At 33.0% G+C, this 25716-nt stretch overlaps 1 protein-coding gene and 1 long non-coding RNA gene across 3 annotated transcripts; one reads left to right on the top strand and one right to left on the bottom strand.

Moving 5' to 3' along the window:
* The first annotated feature begins 2426 nt into the window (after positions 1-2426).
* Positions 2427-4259, top strand: LOC140036652 (dof zinc finger protein DOF1.4-like). Its single transcript, XM_072078946.1, has 2 exons — positions 2427-2606; positions 2842-4259. Exons 1-2 carry the CDS (start codon positions 2535-2537, stop codon positions 3829-3831), a joined length of 1062 nt encoding a protein of 353 aa, XP_071935047.1. The 5' UTR covers positions 2427-2534; the 3' UTR covers positions 3832-4259.
* A 5264-nt stretch (positions 4260-9523) lies between these two features.
* LOC140037192 (uncharacterized) lies at positions 9524-10226 on the bottom strand. 2 transcript variants are annotated; one of them, XR_011841118.1, is made up of 3 exons: positions 10116-10226; positions 9919-10018; positions 9524-9829 (listed from the first exon to the last, which is right to left on the bottom strand). It is a non-coding gene; the product is annotated as an uncharacterized lncRNA (long non-coding RNA). The 2 variants fall into 2 exon arrangements; XR_011841117.1 differs by lacking the exon at positions 10116-10226 and having other exon boundaries at positions 9919-10105.
* Positions 10227-25716: the final 15490 nt, after the last annotated feature.

Genomic DNA, 25716 nt, shown 5'->3' with positions numbered 1-25716 from the left:
TCTATAGTGTATGTTTATTAGAGTTAATTTCCAGCTTACAATCAGGTCCTCAAATAAACAGAATATGATTTTCACACAAAATTTACTTAAAATTGTCAACCCTTTAATTATGTGTCGTCAATTTTAAAAAAAAAATTAAGAAACAAAGAAAACAATAAATAGAAAACTCGGCGCCGTCTAAGGGGCAAATTGAAATTCAAATGAAGAAAAGCATCAAATTTGACCGCATTATTCTCCCAATCCATCGTTGTTCATACAGCGAAGTTGATATTCATATAGTATCTTCAACATTGAAACCCTAATAAAATGTGAATGTAATTTATTCAAAATTTTAGTTGTAATCATGAGATTCTGACTTTGTTGTTCATGCTGTGGAGTTGGTATTCAAATATCGTAAAAAATGAAACCCAAAAAAAATTTAAATGTAATTGTAATCATGAGCATGCATCAAGTTCGAACCGGAAGACCAAGGGAACCTCTCTGTTGTGTGTCTGTGTTTTAAACTTGACAAGTCCAAATAGCGTTTCTTTAAAACTGTTAAGAATTCTCTGCTTTTTTCTCTTTTTTTTTAAAAAAAAAAAAAAAAAAATTCAACCTCAAAATTTTGGATTTCTCAGCATGCATGTTAACCTTCAGAAATCAGAAGAGAACTTAAAAAAAAAATAATAATTCTTTTGAGCCTTCTTCAGATGAGAAATTGAATTCTAGCAATAAATATGAGTAGTACTCAAGCACCACCTAGGACATCAAGTAAATTGACTACTACCATCATAGTCATTAGTTAAAAGACATGATTAATTTACTGTTATTAACGCAATCCAGTAGTATTATTTTACTGACCTAACATCTTAACTTTAACGATCGAGGAAAGATACTACTGCAGTAGAAGTATAATGATGAGTGTTAGGAGAATGAGAAAATCCCTTGGGAGACTACAAAATCCATTTGTTCCCCAAACATTACTTTGCTTTTTCCTTCTTTTTACCTCAGCAGCCACATGGGGCTGATACATGTTCAAAGTTTCTGTTTCCACTTTCGCTCATTTTTCCTCAATAACATATGAATATTTCTTTTCAAGAAAATCCATGCAAGTACTAATCTATGTGTATTTGAACCGACTGACACCTGTATTAACGGTTTTGTTTTTCCTCCAAAACTAAGGGAGAGACTAGCTACGAGAGTATAGTAAGAGAGAAGAAGAAAGCAAAAACGTACTGAACAAAAAGAGGGCTCCTTGCGAATAAAGCGTGGTCTAAACCATATGTTTTGAGACCAATAGATGTAGACATCCACATGCAGACATGCTCCCCTCTTGTCCTTTTCTCTTGGTATTTTCGTTCTGCATTCAGATTTGGAATATGTGTTTGTTTATTATATAATGCAACTTGACAACTTCCTGCAAAGTTTCCATCAATTGGCCTCGAAAATTCTTGTCAGATCAGATGATATGATTCCATTCCATATTGTATGCACCATGTAAAGATGTGAAAGTTTCATAGCACATACATCTCAACCATATGATGCACGAAAAGAACAAAAAAATATATGGTGCTATTAGAATTTTTGGTTCTCTTGGTGTGGTGAATTATGGTTATAACTTAATGCATAATATTTTTTTTTTTATCTTCGTATATCATATTGTAGAAATTTTTACCGTACGTATTCTGAAAAATAAAACAAACAATCCTCAATTCAGACACAAGCGCGCTAGCTATTCTTATTTAAAAAAATAATAAGCTGAGAAGTTCACTCGAGTCCATATTATTGTGCTGCCAACGTCAATTAATCAGCAAGTTTAAATATAATGGCCGGTAATCATGCTATATTTTCATTGAACGACAGCCCATCATAATTCACAGATTATATCGGATCATGATACGGAAATAAAGTGGGATTTTATATAGGGGTGCACTACAGGATAATTACTGGATATATGGGTGTGTAGGGCATATAAAATATGTGTACACTCGCTTTAGTCTGGAATAGTCATGCTGGTCGTTGTTGAGTCGTAGTAAAAAAATAGACAAAGTGGAAGTGGGATTTGCTGTGCCAAACGCCTCGAGTAATGAGCTCTAGGGATTCCCTCTATCTCTCTCTATATACCTATCCATCTGTATCTAACTAAGGAATGAAGTAATTATTTTACGTACTAGCAGCGATCTGACCTGTTGGGGGATGCCGGTTTCATGAAAATTGTTATTTTTCTTGAACCTCTCAAGATTCATCTGTAATATGCTCCTTTATCCCTCTGTCCTGTTCCTCTACTAGGAATGTCTCTCAATTGTATATTCTTTCATTTTCACTTTTTCTCTTTGCTAAAAATCTATTCAAGATTCAATTAGACCAAACCCTTCACGTGAAATTATAGTTAAACAACAACGTTTTAACGTTAATTTCTTGCTAATACTCTCTCTCTCCATCCATATTTCAACCCCCCCGTCAACACACGACTACTATACTTTCACGTCGCCACCTGCATTTTGTCTTCATACTCCTTGTTTCAACACGATTCCCTTGCTCCTCAGTGAGTAGAGATGCTAGGAAACTGTGAGAAGATGGTAGTCATCTCTTCATCAACCAGTAATGAATGGCCACTGCAGCCACAGGTTGCTTCTTATTCATTTCTCTTTCTCTCCTCTCCCTTTCAATTATTAGACAAAGCATGACCCCATTTTGTTTCGTAGCTTTTGGAAGGGAATACTATGTTTGTGTTGTTAATTTCAACCCCAAAGACTGAAGCCATCCCTTTTGAATCTTCTTTTCTTTCCTGATCTCTTTGTTTGTTTGTTTGTTTGTTTGTTTTTTTTAATCTTAACTTCATCTTGATTTTCTCTGGTCCAGAATCAGATGATAGATGAGAAAGGGTTGATGGATCAGTCAACAGCAGCCAAGATGATGGAGAAGCCTAGCCAAGACCAGCAGCAACAGCAACAACCACCCCTCAAATGTCCTAGATGCGATTCATCAAACACAAAATTTTGCTACTACAACAATTACAGTTTGTCTCAGCCAAGGCATTTTTGTAAGGCTTGTAAGCGTTATTGGACTAGGGGTGGAACTCTCAGAAATGTTCCAGTTGGTGGTGGATGTCGGAAGAATAAGAGGGTTAAAAGACCAGCATCTACTAATGAGGCTACTTCAACTTCAGCTCAAACTGCAACTTCAAACCCTAGTCATGTTGTTCCACCAGGCCAGATAGATCTATCTTGTTCATCAGCAGGAAATCATATTAATCCTTTGTTTTATAGCTTGCTTACTAACAACCATCATCCTTCGGAGCTCAATTTTCCATATCCGGCCAGGTTCAACACTAGTAACGGTTATGATCTTCTTCAGCCTCAAATGAATGGTCTTGGATTAGGGTTTTCATCAGGACCTCTTGCTAGTGATGTTAATGGGAGTGATTATAGAAATGGGATCAATTCAATTTCTTCAAATAAGCAGATTCAAGATGTTGGTGTTATCCCTTCAAATTCACTTCTTTCAAGTTATAGTAATTCTATCTTTGGATCAACTTCTACTTCTACTACTTCAACTATGGCTTCCCTCATAGCTTCTACACTTCAGCAACAAAAAATGATCTTTGGTGGGGGATTTGAAGGGTTTGAAGACATGCAAATGCATCCCCCGCGGAGTGGTGAAAATTCTGTAGTGGTGAAAGATGTGAAAATGGAGGAAGGCCAGCATAGGCTGGATTGGAGTGTTGCTAGTAATCAGAATCACATTGATCAGATTAACTCTTCTGATCCTTCGCTTTTGTGGAATGCAACTGGAGTCGGTGCCTGGCTTGATCCATCAAATGTGGGGTCTTCAGTTCCTTCTTTGATCTAGCGTATGGCCTTGCTCCATTCCTGTCCTTGACGGATCTCCCTCTTGTTCATTATTTCTAGTAAATCAGTCTTTCAGGTAGTTAGCCTTTAGTTTTTCTCTTTCTAGTAAATCTCATTGGTCAAAAATGGTGGTTTTATTACCAAAAGGAGCATAAAGAAGAAAAAAAAGTAGAAAAAGCAAAGTTCTTGAATATTGAAGAACTGATGGGAGGAGATTGGATCGGAGTGATCATGTCAGCTGCAAATGAACTTCAGCCTGCATGTTTTAACTTCAAGGGTTGATCATCGGAATCCCATTTGCGCTGAGAGGAACCTCGGATCCTTTTTGTCTCATCTGCCCAAGTTCAAGCAGTGCCCTCCTTCCCAAAAGCCACAGATTTGAAGGGATGCCTTGAACATCTAACTTGGGGTTGCAATTTCTAGTCCAAATGTGAGTTGTTTTAATGTTCATTATGTATATATGTGCATTGAACTTCCATTTCTTTAATTATGTACTAGCATCTTGTATTAGGTTTTGGGGTTTGGGGTTACTGAGATACATATGATAGAGTCCTAATGGGATAACTTCTCATGGGGAACCACTTTTTTTTTTTTTTCCTTTTTTATTAGTTGTTCCACTTTATGTTGTTTAATGTAGTTCATATAAGGGCAAGGGTCGGTACAATGGTATACAAGAGAGGGAGATTAACTTCTTGGCTCAATTTGGGGTGCTTGAGGTTATTGATTTGTTCAGTTGCCCATCCATGATCACATCTTGTCAATTTTGTTAGTCTTGGTGCCAATGTGCCATCACAATTGAAGTACTTTGGGCTAAATGCTTGGATCTGAAGGCTTATACTTTATACATATACAGGTGGGTGGATGTGTCTTAGTAAAAGTGTTCGGAGTTGCACTATGTATTTCTATTTGGCTTTTATCTCCTCCTCTATCCATCCACTCCACTGCTGCATTCTCACATCTCATCTCAGACGCACAATCTGACACAAAGGCACGCACAGGTGCACACACACACACACACACGCAGTGGGTGGGAGGGTCAGCAACGTAATTTGGACCTGAGTGGTCCTCCGTCTCCATGCTGTGGTTTGGCATTAGTTGGATTCGGGCCACTTGATTTTACCGGTTTTAACCTCATATGCATAAAGCTTTGTAACTTCGAGAAAGTAAACAGATATAAACGTGTTTACATGGCAAAGTTTCGCAAAGACTCCTGTGAATAACGTAGATAAGAGACCAAGAAAATTACGTGTTACCGTGAAGTAAAATGAGGATTGCTTACTTTTGACCACACACACACATATATATATAAATTTTGTTGAAGAAGAATTCTTGACTCTGAAATTTTCGTTCTCACTCAATTTACTTTACACCAATACATGAATTTCCAGTGCAGCCATGTATCAGTAAAAGCTTGCACCTGCTACTTTGGCGTATGGCTAAGTAGATGTGCTGGTTTGCTATGTCTTTCATCGGAAATTCTTTCACTTTTCAATTGAGACTGCAATATTAGAATGACCTTTTTCTCTCAAATATATAGTTATATAAGTAGTCAATTACTCTGATCCTTTTTTTTTTCTAACCCTACAAATGTTGTGACTAGCTAGTGGTTTAATTCTTATATTATGAGCATATATGCAGCTATTCTGATCATCTTCTAGTTTTCGATCGAACATAGTACTGTTTCACCCTTTTTCTGCATGGGATTATCTGGTCTACAAGGAGAGTTAGGTTGGAAAACTTGCTTCCTGGATTCTCAAGTCAAAACGATTATTATGCCCTCGTGAATATAGTAGAACTTAACTAGGCGAAATAATTCTTGTTGAATTTCAGACAAAAATTACAATATATAAATATCTTATGTATAGGAACGGAAGTTGCACGTTGAAAATCTTCTTCTTCAAAGTGATTTCTAGTGTTTGTGCAGTTTTGTATCTCTTTTTTTTTTTCTTGTGTGTGATAAGAAAAAATGACTTGGTAATGTCCAGAGCAACGTCAAAGATATCTAATCATAAACCAAATTGCAAGGAAAATTAGAATAATTTAAACATCTATAGTATTTACATTACACAAGATTTAGAAGTTTTTACTAATACCATGTAATGGAATAATTTTAACTCTTATAAATTTTTAAGTATTTTGTAGAAAAGGGCATGTGTAGTTGTTGTGAAGCTGCATGGTCATTCTAGACCTAGAAATTGTCTGCATAGAAAACCATAGATATCGTACGGAATTAGATGCGATGAGTGGACGAGGTTATGACGTGCAGTGGAATCAAAGGACGGCCTGGCGTGCTTGCCATTTATAAATAGTTTAAGAAATTTTAGGAACTTCTACCATACTCCATCCGCTCCATGAAAATATGTGACGCTTTTCATTTAGAAATATTTTAAAATATATTTCATCTTTCAAAATCAAAATTACTTTAGATCTCTTTTTTCAACCATTATTTTCATCTTTATTTCTATTTTACACTAAATTTAAATTTTTAAGGATAATTTTAAAAATAAATTTACTAACATCACTATCAATTCACTAATTTTAAAAGTTTAGAATTCCGAAATACGACAACCAATTTAGAACGGAGGGAGTAGTAGAATTGGAGTAGCGGCCTTTTTTTTCCGCCACAAAGTACATAGAATAAGCAAATACTTTCCGCCACCAATAAATAAGTACTATGCATGCACATAAGTGGTGATCATCCTTGACTTAACAACCCGGTTCCACCGTTTCAGGGTTGTGTCCGGATCATAATTACTGACACCATTAAGTTTTCTATTATACCCTATTGCCATAGAGCATAATGTGGAAATGATAACGCTATTAATTTGGTGGAAAAAAGAGGTCGTTTGAATCACCATATAATTACTAGCTCTACTTTTTTCTTTTGACATTTTTTGAATACAAACTCGATCGATGTTTTAATTCTTTTGTTGCTAAAGCTTTAAATTTATGTTTTTCTTAACCCATTGAGTACTCGTTAACACACATATAGTACACCTAACTTACTATATTACTACACACAGTTAATGCAACCTTTTGTATTTAGATACTTTATCTAATTAACTACATTTTTCAAAAAAAATTAACACCGGAAGCCCCTCCCTCTTAACGAGTGTTCAATGTGCACCAATTAGTCCAATCATTAAATTTATCCAAGACTGAGGGTGTGTTTGGATCCTTGTTTTTTGAGCTGTTTTTGAAAAACTGTTTTTCACATCCCAAATGCTACAGTAAATGTGTATTTCTAAAACAACTCCAAAAACACCATATCCAAACATTATATCAAAAACAACTACATATGTATATTTCAATTATGTATATTATATATATATATTATATTAATATAAATTGAAATATACAAATTGAAAATTATATATATTATATATTATATGAATATTTATATACATTAATATTATACATAATATAATATACATAATATGTAATATTGTATGCATAAATGTGTAAATATTTATACATAATATATTATGTACATTATATTATAATATATACATTATTAATGTATAATATTATTATGTACATTATTGTGTATAATAATGTCTAATAATGTTAGGTATAATATATAATATACATAATAATGTAATAATGTAATAATGTATATTATGTATAATATATTAAATTATATATATACAATATTATGTATATTATACAAATTGAAAATTTTATATTATATATTTATTTATTATATGAATATTTATATAATGAAATATACAATAAATATTACAAATTGAAATATTATATAAACACCATATTTATAATATTATAATATTTATAATTAATATTAATGTATATTATATATATTAAATATTTATATATTTATTTTCACATATTATAAATAATTTATTTTACTTAAAAATATTTTTACATATTTATAATAAATTTATATGAATATTATATATTATATAAATGATATATAATATAATATATATTTTACATTTATATAAATGTACATTTATACATAATATATATATTAATGTATATTTATAATATACATTTATATTATGTATTATACATAATATAATACATTTATATTAATATACATAATATTAATTTTACATTTATACATAATATTAATACATTTGTACATTTATATTAATTATATTAATACATTTATACATAATATTAATATATATTAATAAAATTATAATTTATACATTTATAATAATATACACTTTTACATTTATAATATGTATTATATGTAATAGAATACATTTATATATTTGTATATAAATACATAAATATATTTATTTATAAATATTTATAAATGTATATTTATATAAAAATATATAATTTATACATTTATACATTTATACATTTATGTAATATTCATTTATAATTTATAAATTTACAATAATATACACTTATACATTTATAAATATATTTATATTATGTATTATATATAATATAATAAATTTATAATATATTTTTATATAAATATATTTATTTATAAATATTTATTAATGTATTATAAATCCATAAATGTATATTTATATAAAAATATAAAATATAAAATTTATAATTTATAATTTATACATTTATATAATATTCATTTATAATTTATACATTTATAATAATATACACTTATACATTTATAAATATATTTATATTATGTGTTATATATAATATAATAAATTTATAATAAATTTATATATTTTTTAGCGAATATATAAATATATTTATTATAAATATTCATAAATGTATTATAAATGCATAAATGTATGTAAAAATAAAATTATAAAAATACCCAAAAATATGTTTTAAAAATACCTCTAAAAATAATCCAAAAAACATCTACAGTAAAAGTTTTTCATATAGTTTTTGAAAAACAACCTAAAAAACAACTAATCCAAACGGACTTGTATTTCAAAAACGAAATGCTACAGTGCTGTTTTTGAAAAATAACCTCAAAAACAGCTAATCCAAACGGAGCCTGAGGTTTCTGATAGGGTGTTAATGACTTAAAATTGGACTGTAAATGTATCTAGTCGAGTCATACTTGAAATTTTGTTTGACTTGATTTGTCGTATATTACATATTTGAAAAAAACAACATATTTTGACGTATCAACACTACAAGAAAATTGTTCATCAGTGACAACACAAAGTCATCACAGAACATACAAATATCGTCACAAATACCTTTTATTGACGACTTTTTGATCGTCACAAAGTCGTCACTAAATCCCCGTCAGTAAAAGTAAACAGTGACGACCTAAAATGTCGTCACTAAATAGTTCTCATTAGTGACGACTTTAAGTAGAGTATTTTTGACAAAAGATCAAGTCGTCAATAAAACACTTCCGGATTGTCGTCACTAATGACAACTATTTAGTGACAACCTGAAATGTCGTCACTAAATAGTTGTCATTAGTGACGACAATCCGGAAGTGTTTTATTGACGACTTGATCTTTTGTCAAAAATGCTCTACTTAAGGTCGTCACTAAAAAGCACCGAAAACCATTGTATATAACTATTTTACTGACAACAATTGTCGTCACAAATGTAACTTAGATTTAGTGACAGTCTCTGTTGTGACAAGGAGTTTTTATTTTCTATTTTGTGACAACTTTTTTTTGTCATTAGATAATTTCTCAATAGCTTAATAGTCATAATTTGGCTTGTAATCATTGCTAAATCATTGATTTTAAACAAACCATACAAATAAACATGAACGATTGATAACCAAAAGTATTTGCATTAGATTACATGGTAATAATATAGCATTCTCAAATGCCAAATTCAAGTGTACATTACCCAACTAATGCCTACAAAAATAACATTTGTCCAAAATATCACTTGTACATAAGGTACATTTACAAAAGCAATCACAGTTTAAGAAATTGAAGAACATCTAAATGAACCACTCCATGAGCAAAAGGCAATTTTGTCTTCAACATTCTTCAACCAGCAACCAGTTGTTTCTTGAAAGCTAAGGGCCAATTCTGTTGCATGCTCAGGATCCCTCCAAGAAATGATTGTATCTAAAAATATAAGAGATTAAAAGCTGGGGTAGACAACAATGAAGAAATTTGAGAAAAACATGACAATGGCTACTTCAACAAGAAGATACCTTCTTGTTTGCGGTAGATGTCATCTGAGCTTATCCGGTGCACAAGTAATGTTTCATCATCTTCTTCACTAATAACAAATAAACCTAACTCTTCCGATCTCTGTTCCACAATTAAACAACCATGATTGCAGAATAGTAGAGCTTCTAAACATGAACCATCCGGGAAATATAACACTTAATAAAGGAACTAGTCAGACCTGTAAATAATCAACAGTAACATGCCTGGTTCCTTGGTCATCCCATTTACCATCATCATTCAGCCGATAAACCTTAACACGCTGAAATGAAAATTTTCAACAAAGACAAGATGAAGTGGGAAAATATTTTTGGCTTCCAAAAATAATAGTACTTGATCATCTAAGTCGACTATTGATAGAAGGTATGCAAAAATGAAGAAACCTATGACTAAAAAACTTCCATGAAGCTATCAAACAAATTTAACAACAAAATGTTCCCAGGACACTGCTCTCACAACAGGCAAGAAGGCAATAATAGAGAATAATAGATGATGTTAAATGACGGGATTCAATAGCTCAATATCTGCTGTAATGGCGATGTTTGATTTCCAGCGAACGGAACTTAAAAAAAAAAAGGTAAACAAAGGTTAACTGGGGAACAGCTTTTACAAGAGTATGAGCAAGCACATGTCTGTATGTTGCAGTGTTCCAAGGCCATCCAAAGATAGTTAAAAAAAAAAGTATAAAGCACAGCAATGGACATTCCAAAGCTAAGTATCATAGAATAATTCATACATCTAATCCTGGAAATAGTTCGGATAGCAACAGCGCCAGGAAATATATTTGATTGCGAAATGCATTTTTTGGGTGGCATGCCTTTGGCAAATCTTGATACAGAGTCAGTTGGGCTACTGCTCATTTTTTTTAAAAATAGAGAGTATTTCAAAAGAAATACTTCAGCTTGGAAAGAACAGTAATTACTATAAAGCTTTTCTTTCTTTTTCCACAGCATACAATATCTTCAGATGTGACCTTCATAAAAAAATAATTATCCCTTTTGTTAGAAAATGCAATATCATCAGTTTTGATCTTCCTCCCTTGTATAGTGGCTACTCATAATTGCAAGCCAGTAACTTCACAACTTCAAAGAAACAAGTCATTCTTTAAGAGTCCAGATAATGGACAAACAGTCTTGCCTAGTTGGAATGAGTAAGAACAACTCTTTTACATCAAAAATCTGTTTAGCGAAAATAAAAAAATCAGAGGCCCTATATATAACTATTCAACAGATGAAACTCTAGTCCTCGTCCTCGCGCTTACAAACGACAATAAAAAGAATTACCAACCACCATAAAAACCACCATGTTGGCATGTATACAGCAAAAGCCTCACCTTTACGTAAACATGACAAAGGTTGAGGCCCCAGGAACCCAATCCCCCCGTCCCCCTCCCCGTTTCTTAAATCCCACCTCCCCCACTGGGAGAGTCCGCCGCCGGGGTAGGGGGAGGGTGGGGGACACAAAAAAAAGAGAGTAAACATGGAAAAGAATAAAACAAGGATGATCAAATCACAACTTTGAAACATATTGATGGGATTCAAAATGTACTTCAAAACTTCTAAACCAGAACTCACCTACAATAATCAGTCTACCTGGACCGTCTCTAATACTAATCTTTTAATAGCTTTAGTGTTTTATCATTAAATACAACTTATTTTTATTAACTAGAAATGCACGCTAATCTTCATATTGAAATCAATATCTTATTTGTTTAGCCAAGAGCTGGTTTGGTGAACTGTCTAACAGCAGAGCCTTTACAGTAAAAGAAGACAAATAAATTAAAACAGAATATGAGAAACTAACAGAATACATCTGACAAACTATAAATGATTCCACAGCCTATCAGTTCCTTATGGGAGCAAAATGGGTAAAGAATGAGCTATTTGCCTCACAATGTGAAAGTGAAGACCATCTAAATAGGTGAAACCAATCAAAGTTCACAAACGCCCCCTTTGCATTATATTCATTTCTTTCAAGTCACTACATAGGCAAAAAGAAGATTGCTATCCATGCATGGTCTGTCGCTTGTACTTGGAAATAATATACTATTGCAGATGAACAATCAGATTTTTACCTCTCTATTGATAAACTAACAGCATTATATACATGATATCTAGATATTTCCCAAAGAATAAGTTCAGATAACAATGATGCATAACATCAGCCCCAAAAAATGTTATTACACAACCATCAGCCCCATAACCATAACCATAAACTGCACAACCATAACAAAAAATAGTCCACAATGATGGATAACATCAACCCCAAAAAATGTTATTACCAGCTATTACCAAAAAACAGTCCACAATGACCACAAGTTACCAAAAACAAATCACAGGTTTGCTATTACCACAATGAGCTTCTAGCTGTAACTCCTCCATTTTGCTCTACAATCATAGGTTTGCTATTATTGATATATGCATAAGAGACATGAAGCATTGGTATTCAGTTGAAAGTGATATTCTTAGAGGGGTTCAAATGCAACCAAATAGGGACTTAACTGAATGAATTATGGATGTTTTAGGGTCGAATTACGAAGTTCAGGAACTCTGGGGCTAAATTACAAAAAAGAAAATGGAATGACCGGAATTGCAAATTTAAGCAAACGATCGTCTTCCCCAAGCAGATTAGGCATCAATCTTCTATTTAGACCTTCACTCGGGCATTTTAACAAACAGTACATGGGCATAGAAGGATCCAACAATTTTTACTCAATTGGGACTGTAATTAGCCCCCCAAAATTTGTCAAAACACAAGAGATTTCAGTCCAAACAACATACAATAGCATACAATCTAAAATCGTTAGCAATCAACATGAAGTTGGCACTGAACAAACGCACGGCAAACATGCTTTGAGATTTTTCAATGTTCATACTAAAAATGGAAAACTAAAATTCAAAGAAGGCAGACGGCTTACAGCGTTTGCTTGGCGAAGTCTGTAGGCGATGGTGATGGTCGAAGGAAGGTGCGAATGATCAGGCGGCTATAGCTGCCATGGTAGCCGCGCTAGAGCTGGGCACAGGTGGTGGGTGGCAACATGAAATCGAGGAGCGACAGTGAGAGAGAAAGGCCGTGCGGGAAGGGGAGATGCGTCAGGCAGCTAGGCGGCGCACGAAATGGAGGTGCCGTGGCGGAACTTGGAGGCGGCGGAAATTGGATGAGAGCAGAGTGACGGCAGCTATGGAGATTGCGCGCTGTGATGGCCGATGAGCGGCTGTTGCTCTGTATTTTCTTTGTGTCCCCTCTAGGCCAAGACCTTTCTCTGTTTCTGGTTTCACTTCCTCAATCACCAGCCCCCAAATGAAACTTTAGTCTTTTCCTTCGTTCCCCTGCCCACGTCCCCCTTTTCTTCCTCGACATAAATAGAGGGGGCAAAAGATTGGAAAAAAAAAGGAGAGAAGAAAATGTAGTAGCATGGCTAACAATTTGACAGACGTTTAAGACTCGAATAGACAGCTTCTCAAACCTGACCGATGCACCAATCAAGCGGACTCCTCTTCGAAATAACGGACATCCAACTCAACGACCAATCACGCTTGCAGAAATGAACTTGAAACAAATCAGCCACAGGTTAGATGAATCGAGTCGAGCGGGGGGAGTTCCGAGTACAACATAGCTATGATAGCATCTAATAATCAAGAGCTGCTAAAAGATTTTGGGCAGAAATTTGCAAAAAATATTGTAGAATATTAGGGATTTGGAAAAATTGGGGAAAATGTATAGGAGAGAGAAAAATGAACCTTTCCAATGAAAACCTTGGCCTTTAATGCTGGACAGCCATGGTGATGCTAGTGAGAAGCCAGAGAACGGATTTGTTGTGTGGGTGAAGGTATCAGGTGCCGTGCGGAAGCTCTGTTTTGTGCTCAGTGCAGAAGCTTGTTTGTTTCAGCTCGGTGAAAGTTTGTGTTGCTCAAGTGTTCCGTTGCTTTAACTCAGACCAAGTGTTCCGTTGCTTTTGTTTTCAGAATGTGTTCCGCTGCTTTGGTCTTTGCTTTGCTTTGGATATTGTTTTTGTTGCGCGGCACTTTCACTATGATTTGATCAAAATTTTGATTTCACTCATTTTCCCTCCATTTGATACCAAAAATCATGTTTTTTTCTGGATTTGTAATATGGTTTGAACCATAGATTTTAATGCTATAGTATTATTCTTTATTTTTTAGCAAAAACTAAAAATTTTCATCAACATAGGTGGCAAAATTTGTTAATTTCATATAATTGAAAATGTACTTTTATAATTTGCTAATATTTTATACTAATTTCTTATAATTGCAGCACTAAAGAACATCATGTAATTGAAAATAATTAAACTCAAATTATATGGTTATAACATAGTTTCAATAAAAATAATCATTTTCCCAACATTAAAGACCAATCATCATGCTTTTTTTTTATTTTTAATTTGGTTTGAAGCATAGATTTTATTGCTATAGTATTATTCTTTATTTTTTAGTACAAAAACACAAATTTTCATCAATATAGGTGGCAGAATTTGTTAATTACATATAAGTGAAAATATACTTTTATAATTTGCAAATATTTTAGCCCTACAATTTTTTATAATTGCAGCACTAAAGTACATCATTAATTGAAAATAACGAAAGTCAAATTCTATGGTTATAACAGACTTTCATTAAAAATAATCAAATGCTATTAATAAGACATTATTGTTAAGTCAAAATCAAAGAAAATTTAGTGATGACATAATGTTATCACTAATTTATTCAAGATTATAATGACAAGAAAAGTCGTCACTAATTAAATTGCTAGTTTTTAATATTGTCAATTGCTAGTTTTTAATACTTTTGTGAAAATATTGATAATGGTTGAGAAAATTTTGTTACATTACTGCAAGTGATAAATGTACTTTTGTTCTTTTTCAAACATTTATTTTAATGTTTAATTTTGTTTAAAACTATTGTACTAGTATAGATTTGCAAGACAAAACTTAAGTTCTCAATAGTTAAAAAATTCATTACAGAGAAAACACAAAGTAGTAGTTGCAAAATGTGTATAAATTACAGATATTTTAATATGTATAAATTACAGTTTATTTTAATGTTTAATTGTGTTTGAAACTATTTTACTAGTATAGATTTGCAAGACATAGATTTATGGGTAATTTCTTTTTTTTTTTTGCTTTCACATATTTAATTTATGTTAAATACAAAACCTACCAGTTTCCCTTTCATAAAAATATTAGTGCAACACTTTTTGAATTTTACTTACAAACATTTATGTATTTAACATAAATTAAATGATTCAGAGTGAAATGCCCATAAAGAGCAGAATATTTGTTCATGTAATGGAGGAAACCCACAAAGAGTTGGTACTTTATGGGCCATTTCTTTTTTTAAAAAAATTTAATTTATGTTGAAAAGATAACCTGCCAGTTTTCGTTTTGTAAGAAATCAGTGTTACACTTTTTGAATTTTACTTACAAACATTTATAAATTTATCATAAATTATATGTTTGAGAGTAAAATGCCCATAAAAAGTTGGTATTTTGAATAGATAATGCTCATTTGCCCATAAACTACACTCCCTGAAGGCTATTTTGTTAATTACTTTGTAGTACTTTGTTATTCCTTTGCTAATACTACTTGGCATGTAGTACAAAGGATAAATTTGGCATAAATTTCTTATTCCATTGATAAAAAGACCTGCCTGCCTTATAACTATTGTAATGAAAGATATATCTTTAGAGTTTATAACAAATTATTACTTAAGTTTGAGAAAATTATAAAATATTTATGCATAGTTTATCAAGATACCATTCGCAATTTCCTAATAAAAAAATAGGGGCTAAATTGTAAAAGCTAGGGTGCCATAATAGAAATAATAAAATTGGTGTATTACATATGGGGGTTAAATTACAAAAGTTAGAGTGCCATAGTAGAATTAATGAAATTGGTGAATTACATATGGGGAGAAATCGGTGCACTACATATGGGGCTAAATTGTAAAAGTTAAGGTATCATAATGGAATTAATGGAATTTTTTACAACATTTGGGGCTAAATCGCAAAAGTTAGGGTGGCACAATAGAATTAATGAAAGTGACTTAGAAATAAGTACTTTAAACAGTGACGATTAATTCTTGTCACTAAATCCAAATCGGTAGAGTGACATTGACGATATTAGAAGTTGTCACTATATAGATTATTTTAGTGACAACTTTTTCAAGGTCGTCACTGAAGATTTAGTTGCTTTGAGCAATTATGACAACTTTCCTTGTCGTCACTACAAAATGTTGTCACTAATGACCATATTTCTTGCAGTGTAGTTTGTGACGAAAATAACGGGTCGTCACTAAACATTTAGTTGTTTTGATGCAATTGTGACAACTTTAGGTGTCGCGATTAAAGAAGCTCCTTTTGTGACGAATTATTGTCATCACTACAAAATGTTGTCACTAATAACTTTTTTTTTTAGTGATCAGTGACGACAACAAAAAGTCGTCCGTAAATAGGCCAAGCAATAGTGATGATGTTCTTAATGTCGTCACTATTGTGTGTTCTAAACACTCCCGCGCTCTTGCTAAATCTTGGCGGGAATTTACTAGTGACGACTTAGAAAAGTCGTCACAAATGAGTTGGCTCCCATTAGAGGTTTGTGACGAATTAGAAAGTCGTCAATAAAGGATCCACGTTTGTGACAACTTTTTTTCGTCACAGAGAAAAGTTGTCACTGATGATCAATTTTCTTGTAGTGCAAGTTTCTTATAATTTCCTGTTGAAAAAAGAAAAATAAAGATAGGTGGTCGACTTTGTGCTACAGTGCAGATTGCACTTGTATTGCAAACTTCAGCTTGAGTAACTTCACTTGGTATATCAATAAAGATTCACTATTTGCCTTAAATAAAGTATTCAAGTGATCATCTACCACCCATTAGTCTTAACTCTAAAGAGTTTTATGCCCTAGACAATGCTAAGCATGTTACTTTTCTAAATCAGAAAAAAGGCAGATTTGTCCAAATTACTCTCCACATTTAAGCTTTTGAGAGACTTTATTGCTAGTGTCACCACGTCTGAGATATATGCATAACTACGATTAAATACTTGTAGGAATGCATATGAAACCGGTTTTTGAGAATCTGCATCCAATATTTTACTTCATTAGGTAGTCTTCTTCTTCTTTTGGGTTTCTAGCTGAAAAACATAATAATGTAACATCCCTTTACCTGTAGCTGTAAAAATGTGATGCACTATTATTTTGGGCTCTCATTCACTTACACCAGCAGAAAGAAGGTTCGTTCCGATGAAATTTTTGATCATTCCCAAAAAAAAAAAAAAACAAGAATGTTGGCAATAATTTTTTGAAAGCAAGATTGAAAAGATTTATTATGAGCATTTAGAAGAATCACAATATTAGAGTGATTGTTTTTCTTTTTTTTTGGAAAAGATACAAGAGTGATTGTAGGTAATAGGAGCTTTAATTTGCCATGCATGAATGTGTAATAAGGATTATGTTTTGATTCACTAGTCAAGCAAATAAATTCTCCGTTTGTCTTGGAATAGCCTAGTTAGGTCTCGAGATCGTGTGTTCGAGTCACTTCTTTACCGCTTGTGTATCTTTGGGGGGTAAGGTGCACAAGTACAAAGAGATTAGTCTAACAAAGTTAAGATACTCCTGTATTGAAAAAAAAATCAAGCAAATAAATTCACAGCTGCATAAAATGATAAAAACAACCACATAATACAAGCCCCTATAGGTTGACTAAGGCTGTAGTGGTCAAATCTTGGCATCCACGTTCAACCCATTTTATTGGCGGGCCAAAAGTTTCCAGCCCTACCCATTTAATTATTCCACATTGCCCAATTATCTACTTCGAGGCCCTAGACCGTGACCATAAACCAGCGAGGTTGTAAGACCAAAACGTTAATTTCTGAAAAATGCGAAACCAAAAAAAACTATGCACGGTTAAAAAGTTAAAGTAATTTTTCATGTGCGGTTAGTGTGTATGTTTGAGCGACTCTAAATATATGTCACGTAATTTAATTTTAAACTTTAAATTTACTTTCTACATATGTGACATACATCTACACTTGTTAGTGTAAAAAATTCATTATATTGATAGTGGATAAAAATTTAATGCTAAAAAATATTTTTCTTGCGAAGGGTTCTTTTTTAAAAAAAAAAAAATAAATTCCTTGTGATTGCTAACGTATGAATATTTTCAATACTTAAACCAATTTTCCTGTATCTTTGCTTCTTGTTTCCCAAGTTTCCAATCAAACGAAGTGCGAAGACCCTTCAGTAAAAACAGTTTCTCTTCCCTTGTGCCAAAAGAGCTAGTAACCAAGGTAAAAGCAAATATATTTGTAAATTTGTAATTAAATTCTACTCTCACAAAATATCTTTAATTTCCTTACCGAGATAAACTTTAAGGTTCTCATCTGTGTTCACAAAAAAAATAAAATAAAATAAAATTTCTTGCACCAGCTTTCCCTGCTATTTGTTCACATGGCATTATGCTATAATTACAGAATTCAATGACCATATCAATTTAATTTGAAGAGCAAACAGATACTATATATTTCTAAGCTTTGGAGATAAATTACGTTAACACAAAAATGTCAAAATGTTCCCATTTGAAGAATTTCTTGGTTGTGATTTTTTTTTTCTTTTTAAAAAGCATCCTGATTGTAGTTATAACACCTTTATAGTAAGAAGTATACAAGTTGATAGAGGTAAGGCAAGGTCACGTGCAAGTTGGGTGTAACTGTTATTAATTATTATAGCAGGGTAAGGATGAAATTGAAAAATATTCATTGACCGTGTAAGATGCAGATTTAGGGCGACAAAATTGATGAGGGAAATCAAATGTAAGGTTACATGAGAAAAGATCTAAAGCTAACGCCATAGTTTAGCTCTATCTTAAATTATGGGAGAGAAATCAGAATTTTTGATCTTTCTCCATTAAAAGAGTCCTTTCCCTAGTTTTTTTTTTCCAATTGTGTGAATAAAGTCTATTCTAGAGTTTCATAGTGAGAGTTTTAGGTAATTTTTTCATTTTTCTTTTATTAGATCTGAATTTTTTTAAATTTTGATTATTAGATCTAGAATTTTTTAGATCTATTAGGCAAATCTCACTATAATATCTGAACTTGAATCAGTTAATCAGTAGATCTAGCGATTGAAAACATGCACAAATGTGTTCATGGGGCTACAATTATTTTATCTCATTTTTTAAAATATAACTTTGTAGTGTAATTTTTATCTGTTCTTCAAATTTGTAGTATTCTCTATTCATTTTTCAGATTTATTATTTGATATCTATGTATGTTTGATGATGTAATTTTTGCCATTAGTACAGATTTTAATGAAATTATGATGTTTTATCCAAAAAAAAAGGTCTATCTTAAATTAATTCGATTAACCTGAATTAAAAAAGTAATTCGATTTAGGGATGTTGTTTGCTCTAGGCTCACGGAAATACATGATAGGCCTACTAATCCACGAATTTCTATTGGGGATAACATGCTGAATTACGTTAGTCTATTTGAAAGGACCTTAAGCTTCATTATTCGTATTATATATGTACTACCTAATCATTTCGGATTGTATTACTACATCTTGAGTATTTGCAGCCGACCTCCCCGTTTTAAGCATCGCTTGCCACATTCTGCGCTTTTTCAGATCAAGATTGAAAGGAAATGGTATTACTACATTGCAGAAAGAAATCTAGTAGTGGTCTAAGAACCTTAGGAGAGAGTTTGAGCTTCTAAAGATGAAATAATCAAGCAAAAAAAAAAAAATGAAAGAGTAATCTGAAAGGCTCTTAAATGTTATCGAAAAGATTATGAAGCAGTATTCTATTTCTTTAATCACACTTTTATAGTTATATGTGTGTGTAATATTTACATGAAAAAAGCTGGACTTTGTTTTTAAAGCTATATACGCATACAAACGATACCAAAATTTAGAGTATAGAACACCAGCGTTGTTTATAGCCAAATAAAATCCAGGGCATGCAATACTTTCAAGAGATCTAGCATCGATAAAATCAACCAAAAGAGCCCAAGAAAAACAAGAACATTATCAATTCATGTATATTGGAAAAATGCATCTTAAGCTAGCACTATATAATATAAGAAGCTAAAATGATAACTGATGGTGGAGGTCCCATATTTTGTTTGAGGAGGGACAAGCATTGCATTATTGCTCGATGAAAACTTTTGCAGCAAAATCTTGGATCTTGAATTTGCTCGACGAACGGCTGAAACAAAGTAAAAATTATTATATGGGGTAAAGAAGTATGAGCGAAAAGGCTTTTGGGCTCATGCTATATATGTGTCATATATGTGCACATATGTATGTGTCATATATTATATACTAGTTGTGGTCCCCGTGCGATGCGCGGGTGTCGAGGGAATTTTTTTTTTCTATATTACTGTGTTGAGGAGCTGAGTGAGAAGTATATTTTGCAAAAGGCCGCTGGATTGCATTTGTTATATAGACAATTTTCCAGATGTTTTTAAAAGGACAGGTTTATCTGGATTATTGTCTATATTTAGTTTATAGGATCATTCACACATATTACACATATTTACAGCAAAAGCTTCTAAGAGCTTTTTAGAGTTTCAAAAGTATTAAAGGTTTTTAAGCTTATTTTGTATAGGTGTCGGTGCGTTGTTTTTTGATGGGGCTCTCTGTGAGTTTGAGTGCAGTGAGGAGGTTGCTATCTACATTTGCTAAAGATTCAGGTGTATGTGCAACTTCGGTTGTCTCTGGTTATGGTGGAGAGTCGATGAGCATTTTTGTTGTATTTTTTTCTCCAGTAATTGCGCTGGAGCTACTTTCTGAAGTGTTGGTGAATTTGGAAGTTTGTGTACTATGATGGCTGAGTATTTTGTGTTGGTTATTGGAGCATAGTTCGAAGCAGTCTTCTTGATAAAGCAGACTATTATGTTGTTGCTGACACTGTCTTCTATTGCTTGATAATTGAGTGCGTTCTACAACGTAAAGAGAATCACATGTTTTTATCAGTGTAAGGTATATGTAGGTGTTTGTGTAATAATAGCAGGTTAGAATGTATTTAGTTTGTATATGCTCACCTGTTGCTCTTGTTGTTGAATTTCTTGTACTGTAAAAGGAAGCAATTGAGTCTTTGTTTGGCCAAGCGAATCTGCTTTTCTTGAGGAGAAAGTGCAGGGTATTGTTCTCTTAGTTTTTTATTACGTTGGTTCTTTCTTTCAGTTATTGAATCAGAAGAATCAACAACAAACTTGGACAAGCTCATTTTATTAGACAACAACAATCAGATAGCCAATAAACAAAAGTGCAACATTTAGCAATTCAAAACCAATAAGATATTCAATAAACAGCAGAACAACGAAAAGAAACATGCGCACAAAAACTATATAACGACACTCCTAACAAACAATAAAAGAGCGGCGATATTAATAAGAAAGCACAGAACCAAACCTGAAATTGGTGAGGAGACTCGCACGGATAAGAAGCAGTTAATGAAGTTGCAGAGATAAGAAGCAGGAACGATAAACTTTGCAGGGATAAGAAGTACTAAACGAAATCGCAGGAATAAAAAGTAGCAAATGAAGCTAGAAGCCGACAAAAGAAAGAAAATGCATATTGTTTAAGAGCTGCAAAGAAGAAAATGGAAGATGATGAAAAAAATGCAAGATGGAGAACAAAGAAACCACAAACAACGTTTATATTGTTTCAGCAGAACCTCGAAGAACTATAGCTTGAGCGGCAACGCACAAACACAAAGTGACGGCAGAAATGGGATTAAAGATATCAGATGTACAATTATACCCGTGATTGTGATGCATTGGTTGCAAAGAAAACAAGCATCTCGAAGGACAATACAGTCATTATATACTGTGATTGCTGTAGGCTGGTCAAATAAGGATTTCACTGGGTTATCTTCTTTCGCACAAACAAAAACCAGACGTCACAAAACTAAAGCTCCACCTGGAATGCACAAAAACAATGTGGCGGCACAAATGGAATTTTAAGGTATCAAATGTACAATTGTACCCATGACTATGATCCTTTGGTTGCACAAAAAGCAAGCATGTGGAAGAGCAATAAGGTCATTATATTTTTGATTGCTGTAGTCCGGTAAAACAAGAATATTAATGGCTTATGACAGGAAACTACTGCCTATCTGTATGAATTTTCTGGAGCAAAGGAAAAAATGATGGTTCCCTCTGCATAATAAGATACATCTCCCTAGGATATTAATGGATTATGACATGAAACTACCGTCTATCTATATGAGATGATGAATTTTCTAGAACAAAGGAACAAATGGTGCTTCCCTCTGCATAATAACATACATATCTCTACATTTTAAATTTTTTCTCACCAATAAAGCAGATGAAAATGCAAGCCGAAAAGTGCGCCAAAGAGTAAACTCCAACTGCTTCTTATAAATGTGTATAGAAATTTTGTATAGATACTAAGTTGATATGCATAACAAATATACCATATCTTTTCTTTTCCCAAAACCTATGTAGACTGTAGTTAACTTCCACTTCCACTCGACCGACGACCGATATGTAGAATCAAACTGAGCTGCATTTGTGTACTTGTGTGTCATCATTTAATAAGTTTAGTATTTTTGCAATTGCAATTGCAGGATGAAATTTGATTGCAACTTTGTAGTTTTTCTTTTTTCTTTCTTCCTGCTATTGAGTATTCAATTACAAAAAAAAAGAAAGAAAGAAAGAAAAGTCATAGTTGCACTCTCAGTTTTATTAATCAGATTATCATTTTAATTATATATATTTTATTTATTAGATTATATGATAAAATAAATAATGAAAGTGCAAATAATATTTATCAAAAAAGAAAGAGTATTCAATTCTTAATCTTAGTCTTTAGTCGTTCTGGACCACCTTGCTTCAGCTGCATATACATGTGCTACTTCATGGTATATGAATTAGCATGCATGAGTTTGAGAAATGAATAATAAAATAATTGAGTTTGCCGTCCAAAGCCTTAGTGCTGTGTGTGCTGGCCTCATTTCTTCTTTCATTGTCTCTACTGTCAAACATTTCGTCTTCAGAGATTAATATATTTATCTACTTGAAGATGAATTTATTTCCTATAATATTTCCTTTCTTCGAACACCTTAATTCTAAAATTTTTTATATAGGTCATGATCTTTTAAATTATGACTACAAAAGTCGAGTCGTATTGTAATGTGCACAAAGCTCAGAAATCATGGATATAAGCCATCGTCTACGAAAACTGATGAATACCAAGATAAGTAAAGACGACTCAAATGAAGTTTTAATCTTAGCATACAAGACAAACCTAAACTAGAAGCCCGAAGAATGTCCTAGTATTGTAATCAAAGTCATGTAACAAGTGGTTATGATTAGTTGTATTACAAGCTATTGAAGAATCATATTCTTGATGAACCATATATTTAGAAGAGGACAAGTAGCATCTACGTGGAATTTGATTATCATTGCTCCAACAGTCGCAATGCCATTAAATTATCTTGTCCATGATGACCTCCCTCCCTCAAACCCATAGTCCACGCAATTCTAAAGAAAATATTACCCACCAAGGCAAAACCAGCAGTCGAGGGGGTCATTGCTTATGCATGCACCAATTTCACAAGCCAATGAGAATTATACATATATGTATTTATGGCTCCAAACCCTTTTCCCCTACGCAACCACAATGCCCGGCACCTTCGCCAGGAAAGAAAAGGACGTGCAGATTCTGTGTCTCTCCAAATTCTAGCCTAGAAGGCTTCAGATCGACCCATGAAGGGAGACAAATAACTAAAGTTTGAAAGCAAAAGGGTACAAGTTGTGGGGCAGGGCAGCATTAGTGCTTTCATGCATCAAAACCTAGCTTTATGGTTAAATTAAAGAAGACAATACTGCAAGATCCAACCTTCTCTGCCATAGGCAATTGCACATGGAGGATAAAAAGGACAATCCAGCAGAAAAGAACAAACATAACATGAACGATCATGTTTATTCTACCATCCCGTATTTTATCCTAGTAGGTATATCAACCATGACGTGAAGGAATACTTTTGCACAGAAATGTATTTCTCATTTTGAACTAAATATATATGAAACAACGTTTCATAGCCAATTAGAATCTCTGTGTTGCACAATAACCATAGTCATGGCAACTACTTCAAGTCACTTGGAGGGCTTGTTCACCTTACAAGTCTATTATGATCTAGTTAATTTAGTGCAGCTTTTTCATTTTAGAAGGCCAGAATTACGATGTGAACCTTAAGTGTGGACGAGTTATAGCTTACTCTTGAAGTAAAATTGGGAATTCAACCGAGAGGACAATCAAATTTTAATTCCCAACTGTTACAGCAAAAAAAAAAAAAAAAACACGAATTAAGGAGAAACAATAGGACTTTATATCGATCGTTAAAATCTTTCATAACACAGCATAATTCAAAGTAACAAGTTTGGCCAGAAAAGTGTCAACTGCTGTGCTGTGATTGGCCACTGAAAATGTACTCAAAAAACAGGAAAAGTTCTTGAACTCTCCGGTCTCCACAGCACAAATTTGACCAAGACCGATTCATGACCAAAATGATAATATCGTGTGGGGTATCAAGCCCACAAACACATATGAGAAGTCTAATGAAATACTTAATTATGTAGGAAGAGTGCATATGAACATGTGTGTGATGGTATATATTCAGAGCTATGATGTAGGGAAGGGTCCCGAATTCTATCATGTTTATGTACTTGTGGTGTTAAAGCCAGACAATGGATTGTTCCCCTGTGCATTTGTCACCAATCCCTCAAAAGAAACAACAAAGATAAAGTGCAACTCCGAATAATTAAAGCAGCTTTTACCCACACAAGTTCACTCATAATGCTTGTCCGGGAGCCTGCAAATGAACCGGTATTTTCTATTCTACTCAAGCCAGATTCTCAAGGACCTCTGCCTGAATGTATGTGACCGGCGCTTTTCCAGGAAGCACTATATACACAAGTACAACAAAGATCGAAAAACTCAGTAATAAAAAAAAAATGCTACCATGTGCCATGCCATTGTTTCCGTGTCATTTCTAGTGTACACCTAAGATATTAGCATTTGCCGAGCTAAGAGGAGTGTAATTAGTTATATCTTTTGCTTTCCTTCACATCTTTAAGAGAATTTCTTGTTATTTCAATGGATGATTTTCTAGATTTTCCCAATTAATGGTGTACATATTGGGTTGAAGTTGCTGTTACTGGTTGTTACAGATGACCTTCTATAACTTTTTAAAAGTTCTAGTTTTACACGATTTTATGAGATGGATTATGACCTTCTATAACTTTTTAGTTTTAGATAATAAACTTTCAACCTTTTGATTATGAGATGGATTACCTCAGCCCTAAATGCAGACGCTATTAATTATCAGCTAATTGAAAACTTATTCTTTCTGCTTCTTCTGTTAATGCTGTCGAAGATAGCTACATCAAGCAGCATGAATTGTCAAAAGAAAAATATATTGGACAAAAAAACCATAATTCATAGACGAATGTCAGTGAAGATATATTACGTGATGATGGTAGACCTGGTAAATGATAATCTTACGCTTGAATTACCAGATACCACTAAGATCGCACGTGCATGTGGCATATTTTAGAACTTGCTAATCAGATTGAATCAGTAGTATCTCAATGGAACTTCTTATCACTTCATGCAACAAATTTTGCGTAGAAGCCAAAACTTGTAGACCTAATGGTAAATTTTCCAAAATTTTCAACTAATGTTCTTACAACGGTTATATGTTATTTTACCACTATATTGTACCAATTTAGTTCCTTT

Source organism: Coffea arabica, chromosome 2e, assembly GCF_036785885.1.
Source record: "Coffea arabica cultivar ET-39 chromosome 2e, Coffea Arabica ET-39 HiFi, whole genome shotgun sequence".
Taxonomy (NCBI): domain Eukaryota; kingdom Viridiplantae; phylum Streptophyta; class Magnoliopsida; order Gentianales; family Rubiaceae; genus Coffea; species Coffea arabica.
This window is presented reverse-complemented; position numbering and strand designations above follow the sequence as displayed.

What these genes read in the sequence shown, in the direction of transcription:
- LOC140036652 (XM_072078946.1), top strand. Translation starts at nt 2,535, where the DNA reads ATGCTAGGAAACTGTGAGAAGATGGTAGTCATCTCTTCATCAACCAGT. An exon ending in AATGGCCACTGCAGCCACAG is followed by an intron (nt 2,607 to 2,841) that starts GTTGCTTCTTAT and finishes TCTCTGGTCCAG; the next exon opens with AATCAGATGATAGATGAGAA.